Source organism: Oncorhynchus mykiss, chromosome 11 (genome assembly GCF_057628025.1).
Source record: "Oncorhynchus mykiss isolate SJ-2025 chromosome 11, ASM5762802v1, whole genome shotgun sequence".
Lineage (NCBI taxonomy): Eukaryota > Metazoa > Chordata > Actinopteri > Salmoniformes > Salmonidae > Oncorhynchus > Oncorhynchus mykiss.
The window spans coordinates 55,304,980-55,325,045 of NC_143032.1; the positions used below are offsets into that span (position 1 = coordinate 55,304,980).

The window sequence follows — 20,066 nt, forward strand, 5'->3', positions numbered from 1 at the left end:
ATCACTCTCCTTCTTGGTCAAATAGCCCTTACACAGCCTGGAGGTGTGTTGGGTTATTGTCCTGTTGAAAAACAAATGCTAGTCCCACTAAGCGCAAACCAGATGGGATAGCGTATCACTGCAGAATGCTGTGGTAGCCATGCTGGATAAGTGTGCCTTGAATTCTAAATAAATCACGACAGTGTCACCAGAAAAGCACCATCATACCTCCTCCTCCATGCTTCACGGCAGGAACCACACATGTGGAGATCATCCGTTCACCTAGTCTGCGTCTCACAAAGAAACGGCGGTTGGAACCAATCATCTCAAATTTAGACTCATCAGACCAAAGGACAGATTTCCACTGGTCTAATGTCCATTGTTTGTGTTTCTTGGCCCAAGCAAGTCTCTTTTTCTTATTGGTGTCCTTTAGTAGTGGTTTCTTTGTAGCAATTTGGCCATGAAGGCCTGATTCACGCAGTCTCCTCTGAACAGTTGATGTTGAGATGTCTGTTACTTGAACTCTGAAGCATTAATTTGTGCTGCAATTTCTGAGACTGGTAACTAATGAACTTATCCTCTGCAGCAGAGGTAACTCTGGGTCTTCCATTCCTGTGGCGGACCTCCTGAGAGCCAGTTTCATCAGAGAGAGAGAATCTCTCTCTCTGATCTCTCTGATTGTGTCCCACTTGTTGTTGATTCTTCACAAAAAAATACAGTTTTATATCTTTATGTTTGAAGCCTGAAATGTGGCAAAAGGTCGCAAAGTTCAAGGGGGCCGAATACTTTCGCAAGGCACTCTATCTATCTATCTATCTATCTATCTATCTATCTATCTATCTATCTATCTATCTATCTATCTATCTATCTATCTATCTATCTCGCTCGCTCCAGCATAGGCAGGGTTAGGAAGAGCCATCACTATGCATGGTGAGGTGAGAGGACATATTCCCCTGCACCCTCACCACAGAAAATAACCAGCTTTTTCATATTTACATGGTAAGACAGCAGCAGAAGGGCTGAGGATGAAAAGGGAAGAGAATCCTATGTCATTAAATCAATGTCTGAACTGTGGGGTTGATTATGCTGAAAGGACTGGTAGAAGAGGACAGGGTACAGGGGCTAGAAGTGCCTGGTTGGCTGGGACTAGGAGGGAGGGACATATCCTCTGAAAGATGTGTCCAGGCCACTGCAGCCCAACCAGAAGCTGAGAGCCTGAGGAAACTACCACAGGATAGCAAGTGTTTTTCCCTCTTCTGTCAACACGAGTGCTCTCTATGGTGCTGAACACACTACAGACCATTATGTCAGGTCACTGTTGTGGCATCATGCTCTGATGTGATGAGTGTTGTGCTCGGCTTCAAACCTACTTGCCACAATGCTCTTCATACTGTGTATGAACGTCCTATACAATATGATTCAAGCCATGACACCAGTTTACTAGTTTGCTTTGAATTATTTTGGTTGCCTGTACTTGTAGTGTCTGTAGCAACCCCAGTGCCTCTCTCCCCTCCTCCGTGTCTCTCAGTACTGGAGTTGTCCCATATGATTCACAATTAAGACACATGGTTCCTGGATGCAACAGGAGACTCTCACTGGCTCACATACTAACACACAGTCTGGAGAACACATGACTCCCACACACACTGTAGTTAGTACATGTGGGTGGACAGGGAGGAAATAGTTCACTATACTGTTTAACCCTCCTCTGTTGTGCATGTATTTATATTAATGTCATTGTGGCCCAAACCATAGTTCCAGTTTAAGGGGGTTCGTCGCCCTCATCTGTCTTCATGTAAATGTGCAGTAAACGCCTATACACTTTATCCTGGAGCTCATTGCTCACAACGGCATCCATTTGACTCTTTTATCGGAGGGTTTTTTAATTGAACATTGGCTGGTGCCTTCCAGACAAATGGGCCTGAGCAGCTCGGGAGCTGTGTATGTATGCATGTGCGTACGTGTGAAATATTCATAGGAATGCTTAGCCCGATGTCAAGCCGTCTGGTTCTAAAAAACTGTACAAATTGTAGTGGCACACCAGGGACACAGACGGAGAGAGAGAGATTTTTGTGGTGGGTGTGTGCAATTTACTCATGGTTAATAATGTAGGTGGAAAAATGTAACCCTCTACTCATAACCACGTACAGCATACACACACGCATAATTGACCTTGATCACAGTCTGGTAGACTGGTTGTGAGAGATAAGGGTGGTCAAAGATGCAGTCATAGCAACTGTCAGTTGCCTGGGGTTAAGCAGCACAAGGTCAAAGAGCAAAGCTGGTCCCTCCCTTCCATCCGCTCTCGTTCTGCCTCTGACATATTGCTGGAGAACCCCTGTGCCAAAACAAAAGCACAACCAACATATTGACACACAGTCCATCATATTGATATAAAAAATCAAATAAGTAACTTTCTATTACAAAGACAGTGAAAGCTGACATTAGCAACTAAATTATCCTTAACTTCTTCTGGAATTAGAAGCAATTATTGGTACCATGATTTTCTTCTAATGTCTGTTTATTTACAGGAAGTTTGCAATTTTTCCATTCACTATAAGGAGGATCCTGTTTTCTCCTAACAATGCCTGCAGTACCGTGGTCTGTCGTTGGCTTCAATGAGAGGGGGCAGTCGTTCTCCCCTGGTCTAGCTCCATTCCACCAGGGAGAGTGTGCAGTAGTAGACCACATTGACACAGTTAAAATCCCTTTTAATTCTACACACTAATCTTAATATCCAGCTGCACTTCCTCTGCACCCGTTCACTCTCAGCATGCTTAGCAAGGGCATTCCTTATTTAAGCTTCACATCAATCCGTTGGCTGGAGCGCAATCTTTATTTTTATTTATTTAACCTTTATTTAACTAGGCAAGTCAGTTAAGAATTCGTATTTACAATGACGGCCTACGCCGCCCAAAGCCTAACCCGGACGATGCTGGGCCAATTGTGCACCGCCCTATGGGAGTCCCAATCACGGCCGGTTGTGATACAGCCTGGAATCGAACCAGGGTCTGTAGTGACGCCTCTAGCACTGAGATGCAGTGCCTTAAAACGCTGCGCCACTCGGGAGCCCAAAATCTACTTAAGACCAGAAGGAAACAATATTGACACAGGCCAGTTGCTGTTCACAGTTAGGACATGTGTTTTGATAGGTTCCTATAACATGTGTCAATTCATCGTGGATAAAGACATTGATTAAATCTGCAGCTAGAAATAACACCACTAGGGCTTTCAAGGTCTCCTCATTTGTTTTATGGGGACTTAGTTTGAGGTGACACCTGGACCCAGTTAAACCTGTCAATGCTGAAATGAAAATGTTATATTGTACCAGGCAGTCCACCTGAGAATTCATCCCATTATTTTCTGTCATTATACATATATATCTGTGGATCCTGGGACCACTTATGGCTTTCATCCCACCTATTTTCTCGAACTGCGTATTCCCTGGAAGACGACCTATTCAATTGACAACTCAGTTAAACAGCTAATCGATAGATGGGTGTTGTGAAAACCAGAGGCTTGGATGGGAAACGCATCTCATTACATGTAGGGAAGGAGTATCAGCAGCCTGGCCTGGTGGCAGAGGGGCTGCTGGGAAAGGAGGCTCTGAGCTTGTGTTTTATAGGAGTGACTCTAAAGACAGCATGTTATTATAACCCAGCCCTCTCTCTGGAGTGTAAAATAACAGCTCTGTATTGGTCACTGAAAATGAGGACAGGATATGGGTCATTGGGTTTTAATTTCTATGTTTATTGTAATCCACAGATCCACAGAGGCTTTTTACAAGTGAAAAAGTGAAGGGCTTTTTAACGTTTTTCTCTTCAATCGGAACTACGCTTATGCTGAACATTGAGGCTCCCAGAATTGAGAGGCAGGTGGTTGACACCTTTTTATAGTGGCATTGGGATCGCAATGAAGAAGAAAAGAGTTGGAGTCTTTCGCCCTCTTATCTCTCTAGCCCACCCTCGCACACACACACACACACGCACACACGCTGAGACAGCACTGAATAAATAAAACGGTCTGTCCCCCACTGACAAGTCTCATTGTCAGACCGTGTTCTCTCCCAGGACACTGTGTTGTCATACTGTGGCATGACAACATTTAAGTCATTGTCCCTGCCAAAGCAGAGAAGCCATCCACAGTTAGTCTTTTCTTTTTCTCAGGAGACTGAGAGCAGCAGGAAAAGGGAGGAGTGTGAAGATCTTGACGAGGCAGTGAAGAAAAATAATCAAACATGTCAGACCTTGGTAAGTGCTCTAAAAATACAGTACCTCTGGCTCTCACTCTCAGTCCAATTGATTTCTGAGAGAGAGAGAGAGAGAGAGAGAGAGAGAGAGAGAGAGAGAGAGAGAGAGAGAGACTGTGGTGTTTGTCACACTGCTGGCATTCTAGAGGTGATTATAGAAATGGACAAAATAGACTCACATTAATTGTATTTGCATGTGTAGCGTTACAAAAATAAATCCATTGAACATCATTCTGATAATGCTAGGTTGTACAGTATTAATGCATTCCTGTTTACACTGCTCCTTCCACAGATGACAATATCCACACACATTATTCTAGAAGAAATACATTATAGAGATACATTTACATAGCCAGGCCCCAAGAATACATTTACTATGTCGGCACAGATATACAGTATCAGTCAAAAGTTTGGACACAGCTTCGAATTCAAGGGTTTTTCTTTATTTTTACTATTTTCTGTATTGTAGAATAATAGTGAAGACATCAAAACTATGAAATAACACATATGTAATCATGTAGTAAGCAACAAAGTGCGAAGAATCTCAAATATAAAATATATTTTGATTGTTTAAAACTAGCCACCCTTTGCCTTGATGACAGCTTTGCACACTCTTGGCATTCTCTCAACCAAGGAGTTCCCACATATGCTGAGCACTTGTTGGCTGCTTTTCCTTCACTCTGCGGTCCAACCCATCCCAAACCATCTCAATTGGGTTGAGGTCGGGTGATTATGGAGGCCAGGTCATCTGATGCAGCACTCCATCACTCTCCTTCTTGGTCAAATAGCCCTTACACAGCCTGGAGGTGTGTTGGGTTATTGTCCTGTTGAAAAACAAATGCTAGTCCCACTAAGCGCAAACCAGATGGGATAGCGTATCACTGCAGAATGCTGTGGTAGCCATGCTGGATAAGTGTGCCTTGAATTCTAAATAAATCACGACAGTGTCACCAGAAAAGCACCATCATACCTCCTCCTCCATGCTTCACGGCAGGAACCACACATGTGGAGATCATCCGTTCACCTAGTCTGCGTCTCACAAAGAAACGGCGGTTGGAACCAATCATCTCAAATTTAGACTCATCAGACCAAAGGACAGATTTCCACTGGTCTAATGTCCATTGTTTGTGTTTCTTGGCCCAAGCAAGTCTCTTTTTCTTATTGGTGTCCTTTAGTAGTGGTTTCTTTGTAGCAATTTGGCCATGAAGGCCTGATTCACGCAGTCTCCTCTGAACAGTTGATGTTGAGATGTCTGTTACTTGAACTCTGAAGCATTAATTTGTGCTGCAATTTCTGAGACTGGTAACTAATGAACTTATCCTCTGCAGCAGAGGTAACTCTGGGTCTTCCATTCCTGTGGCGGACCTCCTGAGAGCCAGTTTCATCATAGTGCTTGATGTTTTTTTGACTGCATTTGAAGAAACATTCAAAGTTATTGACATTTTCCGGATTGACTGACCTTCATGTCTTAAAGTAATGATGGACTGTCGTTTCTCTTTGCTTATTTGAGCTGATCTTGCCATAATATGGACCTGTTCTTTTACCAAATAGGGCTCTCTTCTGTATACCAACCCTACCTTGTCACAAAACAACTGATTGGCTCAAAAGCATTAAATGGATAGAAATTCCACAAATGTACTTTCAACAAGGCACACCTATTAATTGAAATGCATTCCAGGTGACTACCTCGTGAAGTTGGTTGAGAGAATGCCAAGAGTGTGCAAAGCTGTCATCATGGCAAAGGGTGGGTACTTTGAAGAATCTGAAATATAAAATATATTTAACACTTTTTTTTTTGGTTACTACATGATTCGATGTGTTATTTCATAGTTTTGATGTCTTCACTATTATTCTACAATGCATACAATAGTGAAAATAAATATATATATTGAATGGGTAGGTGTTTTCAGGCTTTTGAGTGGTGTACAGTTCAGGTTATGTAGATGTCATAGTTGTTCACAGGGGGTCAGCTGTGTGTTACACAAGCCCTCTGCTCCCATGTGCTGCTCTCTGCCTCTCCTCTGCTGCCTCTCTCCTACCTCTGCACCCCAAGGACCGTTTCTCAGAAAGTAGCAGAAATGTCAGTGTGCCTTCTGGGCTGCATGGCCTTGGCTCTATACAAAGGGTCAGGAAGAGAAGAAAGGACAAGGCAGAAAGCAGCTAGTGCTGAGAGTAATCCACTCTGACTACTCTGGAAGGCGTTTTAAAGAGGAGCTTTTCTCCCTTTGTGCTCGCCTTTCCATGACATTTTAAAACATATACAGTATTTCAACAGGATGGATAATGCTGGGTCTCTCTCTCTCTCTCTCTCTCTCTCTCTCTCTCTCTCTGTCCCGCTCTTCTCTCTCTCTCTCTCTGTCCCGCTCTTCTCTCTCTCTCTCTCTCTCTGTCCCGCTCTTCTCTCTCTCTCTCTCTCTCTCTCTCTCTCTCTCTCTCGCTCTCTCTCTCTGTCCTGCTCTCCTCTCTCTCTGTCCCGCTCTCCTCTCTCTCTCTGTCCTGCTCTTCTCTCTCTCGCTCTCTGTCCCGCTCTCCTCTCTCTCTCTGTCCTGCTCTTCTTTCTCTCTCTGTCTGTCCCGCTCTTTTCTCTCTCTCTCTCTGTCCCGCTCTTTTCTCTCTCTCTCTCTGTCCCGCTCTTCTCTCTCTCTCTCTCTCTGTCCCGCTCTTCTCTCTCTCTCTCTCTCTCTCTCTGCCCCGCTCTTCTCTCTCTCTCTCTGTCCCGCTCTTCTCTCTCTCTCTGTCCCGCTCTTCTCTCTCTCTCTCTCTGTCCCGCTCTTCTCTCTCTCTCTCTCTCTCTCTCTCTGTCCCGCTCTCCTCTCTCTCTCTGTCCCGCTCTCCTCTCTCTCTCTGTCCCACTCCCCTCTCTCTCTCTCTCTCTCTCTCTCTCTGTCCCGCTCTCTCTCTCTCTCTCTCTCTCTCTCTCTCTCTCTCTCTGTCCCGCTCTCCTCTCTCTCTGTCCCGCTCTCCTCTCTCTCTCTGTCCTGCTCTTCTCTCTCTCGCTCTCTGTCCTGCTCTTCTTTCTCTCTCTCTCTGTCCCGCTCTTCTCTCTCTCTCTCTCTGTCCCGCTCTCTCTCTGTCCCGCTCTTCTCTCTCTCTCTCTCTCTCTCTCTCTCTCTGCCCCGTTCTTCTCTCTCTCTCTCTGTCCCGCTCTTCTCTCTCTCTCTCTGTCCCGCTCTTCTCTCTCTCTCTCTCTCTGTCCTGCTCTCCTCTCTCTCTGTCCCGCTCTCCTCTCTCTCTCTGTCCTGCTTTTCTCTCTCTCGCTCTCTGTCCTGCTCTTCTTTCTCTCTCTGTCTGTCCCGCTCTTTTCTCTCTCTCTCTCTGTCCCGCTCTTCTCTCTCTCTCTCTGTCCCGCTCTTCTCTCTCTCTCTCTCTCTCTCTGCCCCGCTCTTCTCTCTCTCTCTCTGTCCCGCTCTTCTCTCTCTCTGTCCCGCTCTTCTCTCTCTGTCCCGCTCTTCTCTCTCTCTCTCTCTCTCTCTCTCTCTCTCTCTGTCCCGCTCTCCTCTCTCTCTCTGTCCCACTCTCCTCTCTCTCTCTGTCCTGCTCTTCTCTCTCTCGCTCTCTGTCCTGCTCTTCTTTCTCTCTCTCTCTGTCCCGCTCTTCTCTCTCTCTCTCTCTCCCGCTCTTCTCTCTCTCTCTCTCTCTCTCTCTCTCTCTCTCTCTCTCTGCCCCACTCTTCTCTCTCTCTCTCTGTCCCGCTCTTCTCTCTCTCTCTGTTTGTCCCTCTCTCCTCTCTCTCTCTGTCCCGCTCTTCTCTCTCTCTCTGTCCCGCTCTTCTCTCGCTCTCTGTCCTGCTCTTCTTTCTCTCTCTCTCTGTCCCGCTCTTCTCTCTCTCTCTCTCTCCCGCTCTTCTCTCTCTCTCTCTCTCTCTCTCTCTCTCTCTCTGCCCCACTCTTCTCTCTCTCTCTCTGTCCCGCTCTTCTCTCTCTCTCTCTTTGTCCCTCTCTCCTCTCTCTCTCTGTCCCGCTCTTCTCTCTCTCTCTGTCCCGCTCTTCTCTCGCTCTCTGTCCCGCTCTTCTCTCTCTCTCTGTCCTGCTCTTCTCTCTCTCGCTCTCTGTCCTGCTCTTCTTTCTCTCTCTCTCTGTCCCGCTCTTCTCTCTCTCTCTCTCTGTCCCGCTCTTCTCTCTCTCTCTGTCCCGCTCTTCTCTCTCTCTCTCTCTCTGCCCCGTTCTTCTCTTTCTCTCTCTGTCCCGCTCTTCTCTCTCTCTCTCTCTGTCCCGCTCTTCTCTCTCTCTCTCTCTCTGTCCTGCTCTCCTCTCTCTCTGTCCCGCTCTCCTCTCTCTCTCTGTCCTGCTCTTCTCTCTCTCGCTCTCTGTCCTGCTCTTCTTTCTCTCTCTGTCTGTCCCGCTCTTTTCTCTCTCTCTCTCTGTCCCGCTCTTCTCTCTCTCTCTCTCTGTCCCGCTCTTCTCTCTCTCTCTCTCTCTCTCTGCCCCGCTCTTCTCTCTCTCTGTCCCGCTCTTCTCTCTCTCTCTCCCGCTCTTCTCTCTCTCTCTGTCCCGCTCTTCTCTCTCTCTCTCTCTCTCTCTCTCTCTCTCTCTCTCTCTCTCTCTGTCCCGCTCTCCTCTCTCTCTCTGTCCCGCTCTCCTCTCTCTCTCTGTCCCGCTCTCCTCTCTCTCTCTGTCCTGCTCTTCTCTCTCTCGCTCTCTGTCCTGCTCTTCTTTCTCTCTCTCAAATTCAAATTCAAATTCAAATTCAAGCTGCTTTATTGGCATGAAAAACATTGTGTCAATATTGCCAAAGCAACAATGTATACAATATACATTGTAACAAAATTGTAAATGATAGCAAATAATAATATAAAATGGTAGTAAATAATAATACAAAAATAAATACAATAAAATGGTAACAGTCTACAGTAAACATTAATAATTATAGTAATAACAATAATAGTAATAATAAGTAAGTTACTGTTTACTATGCAGATGTTATTATTCAGTGTCCCTCAGGCTATGGCAGGAAAATACATATTTGGCTGCAAGAGGAGCCATTGCTCCTTCGCCCATGAGTATTCTTAGTTTTTCCTCTGGGTTCAATTTGTAAAAATGTGGAATATATGTAGTCATTTCTGTGAATAATGAATCTCTTTGTGAGGAATATTTATCACAGTAAAGGAGAAAGTGCATCTCTGTCTCTACCTCCCCTGTCATGCAGTGACCACATACACGCTCCTCTTTGGGTAGCCATGTCTTTTTATGTCTGCCGGTTTCTATTGCCAATCGGTGGTCACTCAGCCTGTACTTGGTAAGGATCTGTCTCTGCTTCGTATCTCTGACAGAGTAGAGATAATCAGCCAATTCATATTCTCTGTTTAGGGTCAGATAGCAATTTAGTCGGCTTTGGGATTTTGTTTCGTTTTTCCAGTATTGTAAGTATGATTCCTTTGATTGGTTCATGATTTTGTTTATTGGAATTCTTTCTTTTGAAGCAGTGCTGGTGTCAGCTTGATTGGTGAGGTCCAACACCAGCTGACTGAGAGGGCTCGTTTCTGGGCTCAGCTCTTGGGCTTGAAGTGCTTTAAATTGCAGACTCGAATTTGGACTTGAATTTAGATGTAGCCAAAATTTTAATGATCTTTTCTGTATTTTCATTATTACTGGAAAACGGCCCAATTCTGCCCTACATGCATTAGTTGGTGTATTTCTCTGGACTTGTAGAATTTTCCGACAGAATTCTGCATGTAGGGTTTCAATTGGATGTTTGTCCCACATTTTAAAATCCAGTTTATTGAGTGGCCCCCAAACCTCACTTCCATAAAGTGCTATTGGTAGGATTACACTGTCAAATATTTTAGTCCAAATTCTAATTGGGATGTTGATTTTGAATAATTTCATTTTTATTGCATACATTGCTCTGCGGGCTTTTTCTTTGAGTGCCTTCACTGCCATATTAAAGTTTCCCGATGCAGATATGGTCAGACCAAGGTAGGTGTAATTTTTTGTGTGTTCAATTAAGGTGTTGTTCAGGGTGAATTTACATTTTTGTTTCTGACATCTGGGTTTTTTTTGGAAAATCATGATTTTAGTTTTTTGGAAATTTACTGCCAGGGCCCAATTATGGCAATATTGCTCCAGAATATTAATGTTTTGTTGAAGACCTTCTTTGGTTGGTGATAGAAGTACCAAGTCATCAGCATATAGCAGGTATTTCACCTCTGTGTCAAATAGTGTGAGTCCTGGGGCTGGAGATTGGTCCAACATGTCTGCTAATTCATTGATATAAATGTTGAAAAGATTTGGACTCAAATTGCAGCCTTGTCTCACACCTCGACATTGTGAAAAAAATTCTGTTCTTTGGTTTTTGATTTTTATTGCACACTTATTTTCTGTGTACATACATTTTATTAAGTCATACACCTTACCACCAAGCCCACTTTGTAGAATTTTGTAGAATAGCCCTTCGTGCCAAATCGAATCAAATGCTTTTTTAAAGTCAATAAAGCAAGCAAAGATTTTGCCGTCTTTTTTTTGGTGGACGTGTTTATTAATTAGTGTGTGTAAGGTGTATATATGGTCAGTAGTGCGATGGTTAGGGAGAAAGCCAATTTGACATTTACTTATTACATTTTTTTCTTGAAGAAAGGTTTGAATTCTTGAATTCAAAATGCTACAGAAAATCTTTCCCAAGTTACTGTTGACGCAAATTCCCCTGTAATTATTGGGGTCTGATTTGTCTCCACTTTTGTGGATAGGGGAGATGAGCCCCTGGTTCCAGACATCAGGGAAGCAGCCAGAAGTTAAAACCATGTTGAACAATTTAAGCACAGCATTTTGCAACTCAGGTGTGCTGTTTTTCAGCATTTCATTTCTGATGTTGTCTACACCACAAGCCTTTTTTGATTTAATAGATTTTAGCTTTTCATTTAGTTCTTGTTGGGTTATTGGGTAATCTAATGGATTTTGGTTGTTTTTAATGACTGATTCCAGGATGTTCAATTTTTCTTTAATTTCTAATTGGTTCTGGTTTAAGTCTTTTTGTGGGATGTTTTTGTATAGATTATCAAAGTAAGTTTTCCAAATTCCTACATCTTGTATGTGTTACGGTGCGTGAATGAGGACCCAAAAGCGAATCAACTTAAACAGAGCTTCTTTAATTACCAAACATAGGTAGGCTCCGATGGACCGGCAGATTCTGACAGGACAGGACAAGGTTACAGCAAACATGATGACAGTCTGGTTCAGGCATGAATGACACAAACAAACAAGAATCCGACAAGGACAGGAGCAGAAACAGAGAGAGATATAGGGACCTAATCAGAGGGAAAAAGGGAACAGGTGGGGAACGGGGTGAATGGGTAGTTAGAGGAGACAAGGGACAGCTGGGGGAAAGCGGGGGAGAAAAGGTAACCTAACACGACCAGCAGAGGGAGACAGGGTGAAGGGAAAGGACAGAGACAAGACAACATGACAGTACATGACAGTACCCCCCCACTCACCGAGCGCCTCCTGGCGCACTCGAGGAGGAAACCTGGCGGCAACGGAGGAAATCATCAATCAGCGCACGGTCCAGCACGTCCCGAGAGGGAACCCAACTCCTCTCCTCAGGACCGTACCCCTCCCAGTCAACTAGGTACTGATGACCACGGCCCCGAGGACGCATGTCCAAGATTTTACGGACCCTGTAGATAGGTGCGCCCTCGACAAGGATGGGGGGGGGGGGGGGGAAGACGAGCGGGGGCGCGAAGAACGGGCTTAACACAGGAGACATGGAAGACCGGGTGGACGCGACGAAGATATCGCGGAAGAAGAAGTCGCACTGCGACAGGATTAATGACCTGAGAGATACGGAATGGACCAATGAACCGCGGGGTCAACTTGCGAGAAGCCGTCTTAAGGGGAAGGTTCTGAGTGGAGAGCCAAACTCTCTGACCGCGACAATATCTAGGGCTCTTCGTTCTACGCTTATTAGCAGCTCTCACAGTCTGCGCCCTATAACGGCAAAGTGCAGACCTGACCCTCTTCCAGGTGCGCTCGCAACGTTGGACAAAAGCCTGAGCGGAGGGGACGCTGGACTCGGCGAACTGAGATGAGAACAACGGAGGCTGGTACCCGAGGCTACTCTGAAAAGGAGATAGCCCGGTCGCAGACGAAGGAAGCGAGTTGTGGGCGTATTCTGCCCAGGGGAGCTGTTCTGACCAAGACGCAGGGTTGCGAAAAGAAAGACTGCGTAAGATGCGACCAATAGTCTGATTGGCCCGTTCTGCTTGACCGTTAGACTGGGGGTGAAAGCCGGAAGAGAGACTGACGGAAGCCCCAATCAAACGGCAAAACTCCCTCCAAAATTGAGACGTGAATTGCGGACCTCTGTCCGAAACGACGTCTGACGGAAGGCCATGAATTCTGAAAACATTCTCGATGATGATTTGTGCCGTCTCTTTAGCAGAAGGAAGCTTAGCAAGGGGAATGAAATGAGCCGCCTTAGAGAACCTATCGACAACCGTAAGAATAACAGTCTTCCCCGCTGACGAAGGCAGTCCGGTGACAAAATCTAAGGCGATGTGAGACCACGGTCGAGAGGGAATAGGAAGCGGCCTGAGACGGCCGGCAGGAGGAGAGTTACCGGACTTAGTCTGCGCGCAGACCGAACAAGCAGCCACGAAACGACGCGTGTCATGCTCCCGGGTGGGCCACCAGAAACGCTGGCGAATGGAAGCAAGCGTACCCCGAACGCCAGGGTGGCCGGCTAACTTGGCAGAGTGAGCCCACTGAAGAACGGCCAGACGAGTAGGAACGGGAACGAAAAGAAGGTTCCTAGGACAAGCGCGCGGCGACGGAGTTTGAGAGAGTGCTTGCTTTACCTGCCTCTCAATTCCCCAGACAGTCAACCCGACAACACGCCCCTCAGGGAGAATCCCCTCGGGGTCAGTGGAGGCTACTGAAGAACTGAAGAGACGAGACAAAGCATCAGGCTTGGTGTTCTTAGAGCCCGGACGATAAGAAATCACGAACTCGAAACGAGCGAAAAACAGCGCCCAACGCGCCTGACGCGCATTAAGTCGTTTGGCAGAACGGATGTACTCAAGGTTCCTATGGTCAGTCCAAACGACAAAAGGAACGGTCGCCCCCTCCAACCACTGTCGCCATTCGCCTAGGGCTAACCGGATGGCGAGCAGTTCGCGGTTACCCACATCATAGTTACGTTCCGACGGCGACAGGCGATGAGAAAAATACGCGCATGGGTGGACCTTGTCGTCAGAGAGGGAGCGCTGAGAAAGGATGGCTCCCACTCCCACCTCTGACGCGTCAACCTCGACAACGAACTGTCTAGAGACGTCAGGTGTAACAAGGATAGGAGCGGATGTAAAACGATTCTTGAGGAGATCAAAAGCTCCCTGGGCGGAAACGGACCACTTAAAGCACGTCTTGACAGAAGTAAGGGCTGTGAGAGGAGCTGCCACCTGACCGAAATTACGGATGAAACGACGATAGAAGTTCGCGAAGCCGAGAAAGCGCTGCAGCTCGACGCGTGACTTAGGGACGGGCCAATCAATGACAGCTTGGACCTTAGCGGGATCCATCTTAATGCCTTCAGCGGAAATAACAGAACCGAGAAATGTGACGGAGGAGGCATGAAACGTGCACTTCTCAGCCTTCACAAAAAGACAATTCTCTAAAAGGCGCTGGAGGACACGTCGAACGTGCTGAACATGAATCTGGAGTGACGGTGAAAAAATCAGGATATCGTCAAGGTAAACGAAAACAAAGATGTTCAGCATGTCTCTCAGGACATCATTGACTAATGCCTGAAAGACAGCTGGAGCGTTGGCGAGGCCGAAAGGAAGAACCCGGTATTCAAAGTGCCCTAACGGAGTGTTAAACGCCGTCTTCCACTCGTCCCCCTCCCTGATGCGCACGAGATGGTAAGCGTTACGAAGGTCCAACTTAGTGAAAAACCTGGCTCCCTGCAGGATCTCGAAGGCTGAAGACATAAGAGGAAGCGGATAACGATTCTTCACTGTTATGTCATTCAGCCCTCGATAATCTATGCAGGGGCGCAGAGACCCGTCCTTCTTCTTGACAAAAAAAAACCCCGCTCCGGCGGGAGAGGAGGAGGGGACTATGGTACCGGCGTCAAGAGCTACAGACAAATAATCTTCGAGAGCCTTACGTTCGGGAGCCGACAGAGAGTATAGTCTACCCCGGGGGGGGGTGGTTCCCGGAAGGAGATCAATACTACAATCATACGACCGGTGTGGAGGAAGAGAAGTGGCCCTGGACCGACTGAACACCGTGCGCAGATCGTGATATTCCTCCGGCACCCCTGTCAAATCACCAGGCTCCTCCTGTGAAGAAGAGACAGAGGAAACAGGAGGGATAGCAGACATTAAACATTTCACATGACAAGAGACGTTCCAGGAGAGGATAGAATTACTAGACCAATTAATGGAAGGATTATGACAAACTAGCCAGGGATGGCCCAAAACAACAGGTGTAAAAGGTGAACGAAAAATTAAAAAAGAAATGGTTTCACTATGATTACCAGAAACAGTGAGGGTTAAAGGTAGCGTCTCACGCTGAATCCTGGGGAGAGGACTACCATCCAGGGCGAACAAGGCCGTGGGCTCCTTTAACTGTCTGAGAGGAATGTCATGTTCCCGAGCCCAGGTCTCGTCCATAAAACAGCCCTCCGCCCCAGAGTCTATTAAGGCACTGCAGGAAGCTGACGAACCGGTCCAGCGTAGATGGACCGACAAGGTAGTGCAGGATCTTGAAGGAGAGACAGGAGTAGTAGCGCTCACCAGTAGCCCTCCGCTTACTGACGAGCTCTGGCCTTTTACTGGACATGAAGTGACAAAATGACCAGCGGAACCGCAATAGAGACAGAGGCGGTTGGTGATTCTCCGTTCCCTCTCCTTAGTCGAGATGCGGATACCTCCCAGCTGCATGGGCTCAGCACCCGAGCCGGCAGAGGAAGATGGTAGTGATGCGGAGAGGGAGGCGACGGAGAGCGCGAGCTCCTTTCCACGAGCTCGGTGACGAAGATCAACCCGTCGCTCAATGCGAATAGCGAGTTCAATCAAGGAATCCACGCTGGAAGGAACCTCCCGGGAGAGAATCTCATCCTTTACCTCAGCGCGGAAACCCTCCAGAAGACGAGCGAGCAAGGCCGGCTCGTTCCAGCCACTGGAGACAGCAAGAGTACGAAACTCAATAGAGTAGTCTGTTATGGATCGATTGCCTTGACATAGGGAAGACAGGGCCCTGGAAGCCTCCTCCCCAAAAACAGATCGATCAAAAACCCGTATCATCTCCTCCTTAAAGTCTTGATACTGGTTAATACACTCAGCCCTTGCCTCCCAGATTGCCGTGCCCCACTCACGAGCCCGTCCAATAAGGAGAGATATGACGTAGGCGACACGAGCAGTGCTCCTGGAGTAAGTGTAGGGCTGGAGAGAAAACACAATATCACACTGGGTGAGGAACGAGCGGCATTCAGTGGGCTCCCCAGAGTAACACGGCGGGTTATTGATTCTGGGCTCCGGAGATTCGAAAGCCCTGGAAGTGGCCGGTGGATCGAGGCGGAGATGGTGAACCTGTTCTGTGAGGTTGGAGACTTGGGTGGCCAGGGTCTCAACGGCATGTCGAGCAGCAGACAATTCCTGCTTGTGTCTGCCTAGCATCGCTCCCTGGATCTCGACGGCTGAGTGGAGAGGATCCGAAGTCGCTGGGTCCATTCTTGGTCGGATTCTTCTGTTACGGTGCGTGAATGAGGACCCAAAAGCGAATCAACTTAAACAGAGCTTCTTTAATTACCAAACATAGGTAGGCTCCGATGGACCGGCAGATTCTGACAGGACAGGACAAGGTTACAGCAAACATGATGACAGTCTGGTTCAGGCATGAATGACACAAACAAACAAGAATCCGACAAGGACAGGAGCAGAAACAGAGAGAGATATAGGGACCTAATCAGAGGGAAAAAGGGAACAGGTGGGGAACGGGGTGAATGGGTAGTTAGAGGAGACAAGGGACAGCTGGGGGAAAGCGGGGGAGAAAAGGTAACCTAACACGACCAGCAGAGGGAGACAGGGTGAAGGGAAAGGACAGAGACAAGACAACATGACAGTACATGACAGTATGGCTAATTCTTGTGGCTTTGTTGTGCTTAAATTGTTCCACATGTCCCAGAACTGATTTTGGTCAATTGCGTTTTCAATTTCATCAAGTGTCTTGTTGGTATAATTCAATTTCTTGCATTTCAGTGTTTGTTTATACTGTTTCAGAGTTTCAAAGTATTCATATCGTAGCTCTGGGTTGTTTTGCTGCTTATGTTTTTTGTTTGACATTTGTCTTAGGTGTTTTCTAATTGTTTTACATTCATTATCAAACCATTTGTCAGAAACATTTTGATTTTTGCTTCTGATGTTGCATTGCTTTGGTTTTCTCAAATTTGCTTTCGATGCTGCTTTTTGGAATATGCAGTTGATGTTTTGGGTAGCTGAATTGACACCATCTTTATTGTTTTGGTACTGTGAGTTATTGAAAAACTGTATAGAGTTCATCATTTCATTTGAGTTCAATGTTTCAATGAATGCCTCTGCACTGTTTGGAGCCCATCTGAACGATTGGTTTATGTTGTAAAGTTTATTGGGCTGTTTTTTTGAATGAATATTGCCGGTTAATTTCTTCAGAAACACGTTGATCTGACTGTGATCTGACAATGGTGTCTGTGGTCTGACAGTGAATGCACTAATGGAGGAGGGGTCAATGTCAGTGATGGCATAATCGACTACACTTGTCCCAAGAGCTGAGCAGTAAGTAAACTGACCTAAAGAGTCCCCTCTGATTCTACCATTAAGCATGTACAGGCCTAAGGCTCGACAGAGATGTACTAACTCTTTTCCATTTTTGTTCAGTATTTGGTCAGGACTGTTTCTATTATTTATAATAGGGCTACTGTACAAGGAGGGGTGTCCAAATATGTGGTGGTTACCTCCCGCATCAGTGTAGTCAGGCTCAGAACCTGTTCTTGCATTGAAATCTCCACAAAGAAGCACTTTACCCTGCGCCTGAAATGTAATGATTTCTGTCTGGAGATTGTCAAAAAACTGATCATCATAATATGATGAATCTGAAGGAGGAGCATAAGCTGCACATATGTATACATCATTGTCACAATAGATTGTACCTTTGTTAAGTTTTAGCCAAATGTGAGTGGTACCTTTTTTCATTTCATTCAGTGCTAAGTCCTGCTTATGCCAAATGATGATTCCACCTGAGTCTCGGCCCCGTTTAACATTTTTATGTTTGATTGATGGTAGTAAACTTTCTCTATAGCCTGAGGGACACTGAGTATCTATGTCTCCACGACACCATGTTTCCAGTAGGATTATGATGTCCTGTCCCTTGATGTTTTTAATCAATTCTGGATTAGTTGTTTTATAACCAAAATGTGAAGAGTATAGGCCCTGGATATTCCAAGAGCTGATAGTTAATGATCTCATTTATAATAAGTGATATTCACTGGTTTGAGTAAAGTACATCGAAAAAAAAAAAAATATGTATATATACATATATATACATACACATATACACATATACATATATATACATACATATATACACATATACATACATATATACATACACATACATATATATATACATATATATATACATACACATACATATATACATACACATACATATACACACATACATACATACATACATACACACACACACACACATACATACACACACACACACATACATACATACATATATATATACATATATATACACATACACATACATATATATATATATATATATATACACACATACATGCACATACACATATACACACATACATACATACATACACACACACGCGCACACACACATACACACACACACACACACCATTACATATAATAATTATTATAATACCGGTGTCAATACATTTAGGAATATTTGTAAACAAATGAATAAGAATGGAATAAGATTGCATTGTACTTATGTTATGTGCAATCTGCAACCCTGTGTGTTTGTGTGTGTGTGTGTGCGCGTGCGTGCCCGTGTGTGAATTAAAGGGACTGTCTAGCTCAGTAGTCTGCATATTAGTTGCAGTAGTTGGCGCACCTCTCCTATCTCTGATTGTTCTAGGGGTCTTCTGCCAGAGGTTACCTCAGCATATGTAGGCTGACGATCTAATTGATACATGGTGTGGACTGCATCATGTGGTCTACTTCCCTGAAGGGCAGTGTTCTGACCGACCCTGGAGTAGTGGTCAGAGCTGTGTTGTGATGGGCTGGGTCTAGTAGAGCTGTGTTGTGATGGGACAGGTCTAGTAGAGCTGTGTTGTGATGGGCCGGGTCTAGTAGAGCTGCGTTGTGATGGGCCGGGTCTAGTAGAGCTGTGTTGTGATGGGCCGGGTCTAGTAGAGCTGTGTTGTGATGGGCCGGGTCTAGTAGAGCTTTGTTGTGATGGGCCAGGTCTAGTAGAGCTGTGTTGTGATGGGCCAGGTCTAGTAGAGCTGTGTTGTGATGGGCCAGGTCTAGTAGAGCTTTGTTGTGATGGGCCAGGTCTAGTAGAGCTGTGTTGTGATGGGCCGGGTCTAGTAGAGCTGTGCTGTGTTGGGCCTGGTCTAGTAGAGCTGTGCTGTGTTGGGCCTGGTCTAGTAGAGCTGTGCTGTAATAAGCCATGTCTTGCTCTTTTCTCCTCGGGATGGTGGAGGTACTGTTGTTTCAGAAGGTGGGGCGTGGGACCTTTGTTGCTGGGGTGATGGGTGTGTGGGTCCCTGCCAAGTGTTGCATCTTTTAGGTCCTTGGCAAAGGTTCTGATACTGTCCTGATCAAGATGTATATTATCATATAAGTGTTGACATGTCAGAGTGGGGTGGTGAGCCGTTCTGACGTTGAGCAGTGAGGCACAGTCCACAGTGATCTGTTGATTTATTTTGTCGATCAACTTTTCTGGGAAGTCTTTTCTTGGTAGGAGGGTGGACACAACTATATTGGTTGTTGGGAACATAGCCTGTGCCCGTTCTGCCACTCTTCTCACTGCCCCAGATACATTTTCACCTTTGGCATGAAGGTCGTTTGTGCCAGTGTGGATGATGATGTTGTCAGGGGTGTCAATCCTGGTCTGACTGAGTAGCTGCATTGCACTCTCAGTTGTAGGACACCAGAACTTATACACCTGGTGTCTAGGGAATAATCTTTCCTGGACTAAGAACTTCCCATTTGAATCAATTAGAATTGCAGTTGTGGGTGATTGTCTGGGTGGAGCAGACTGGGAGGCTGGTATTCTGACCTGGGCTGGAGCAGACTGGGAGGCTGGTAGGTTAACCTGGGCTGGAGCAGACTGGGAGGCTGGTATTCTGACCTGGGCTGGAGCAGACTGGGAGGCTGGTAGGTTGACCTGGGCTGGAGCAGACTGGGAGGCTGGTAGGTTAACCTGGGCTGGAGCAGACTGGGAGGCTGGTATTCTGACCTGGGCTGGAGCAGACTGGGAGGCTGGTAGGTTGACCTGGGCTGGAGCAGACTGAGAGGCTGGTAGGTTGACCTGGGCTGGAGCAGACTGGTAGGCTGGTGCAGTGTCATCCGGCTGTGTAGTGGAGGCCATGCTGGTCTCAGGTTCTGCTTGTGTTGTACCAAGCTGGTGGACATGTTTTCTAGATGCAGAGGACACAATGACTCTCTGCCGGTTGAGGGTGTCAATGTACCTCTCTTTTTGTTCGAGCTCCTTTCTAGTTGTGCTCAGATGGTCTCTGAGGTCATCATTTGTCTGACTCAGCTTGTCCATTCTGCTTTCTAATTTAGCTATGGATGCTCTGCTCTCCTCCCTGAACTGTTTCATCTCTTCTTTGAGTTTCTGGACAGTGTCCTCCTCTTGAAGCTTCT

At 46.2% G+C, this 20,066-nt stretch overlaps 1 protein-coding gene across 1 annotated transcript in view; it reads left to right on the forward strand.

The window, feature by feature from the left end:
• The window catches only part of LOC110535061 (RIMS-binding protein 2), a 104,168-nt gene that overhangs the window by 8,586 nt on the left and 75,516 nt on the right, over positions 1-20,066 (forward strand). The window contains exon 2 of the mRNA XM_036935781.2: positions 4,146-4,229. Coding sequence (XP_036791676.2) covers positions 4,146-4,229 — 84 coding nt within the window. The remainder of the gene's footprint in view (positions 1-4,145; positions 4,230-20,066) is intronic.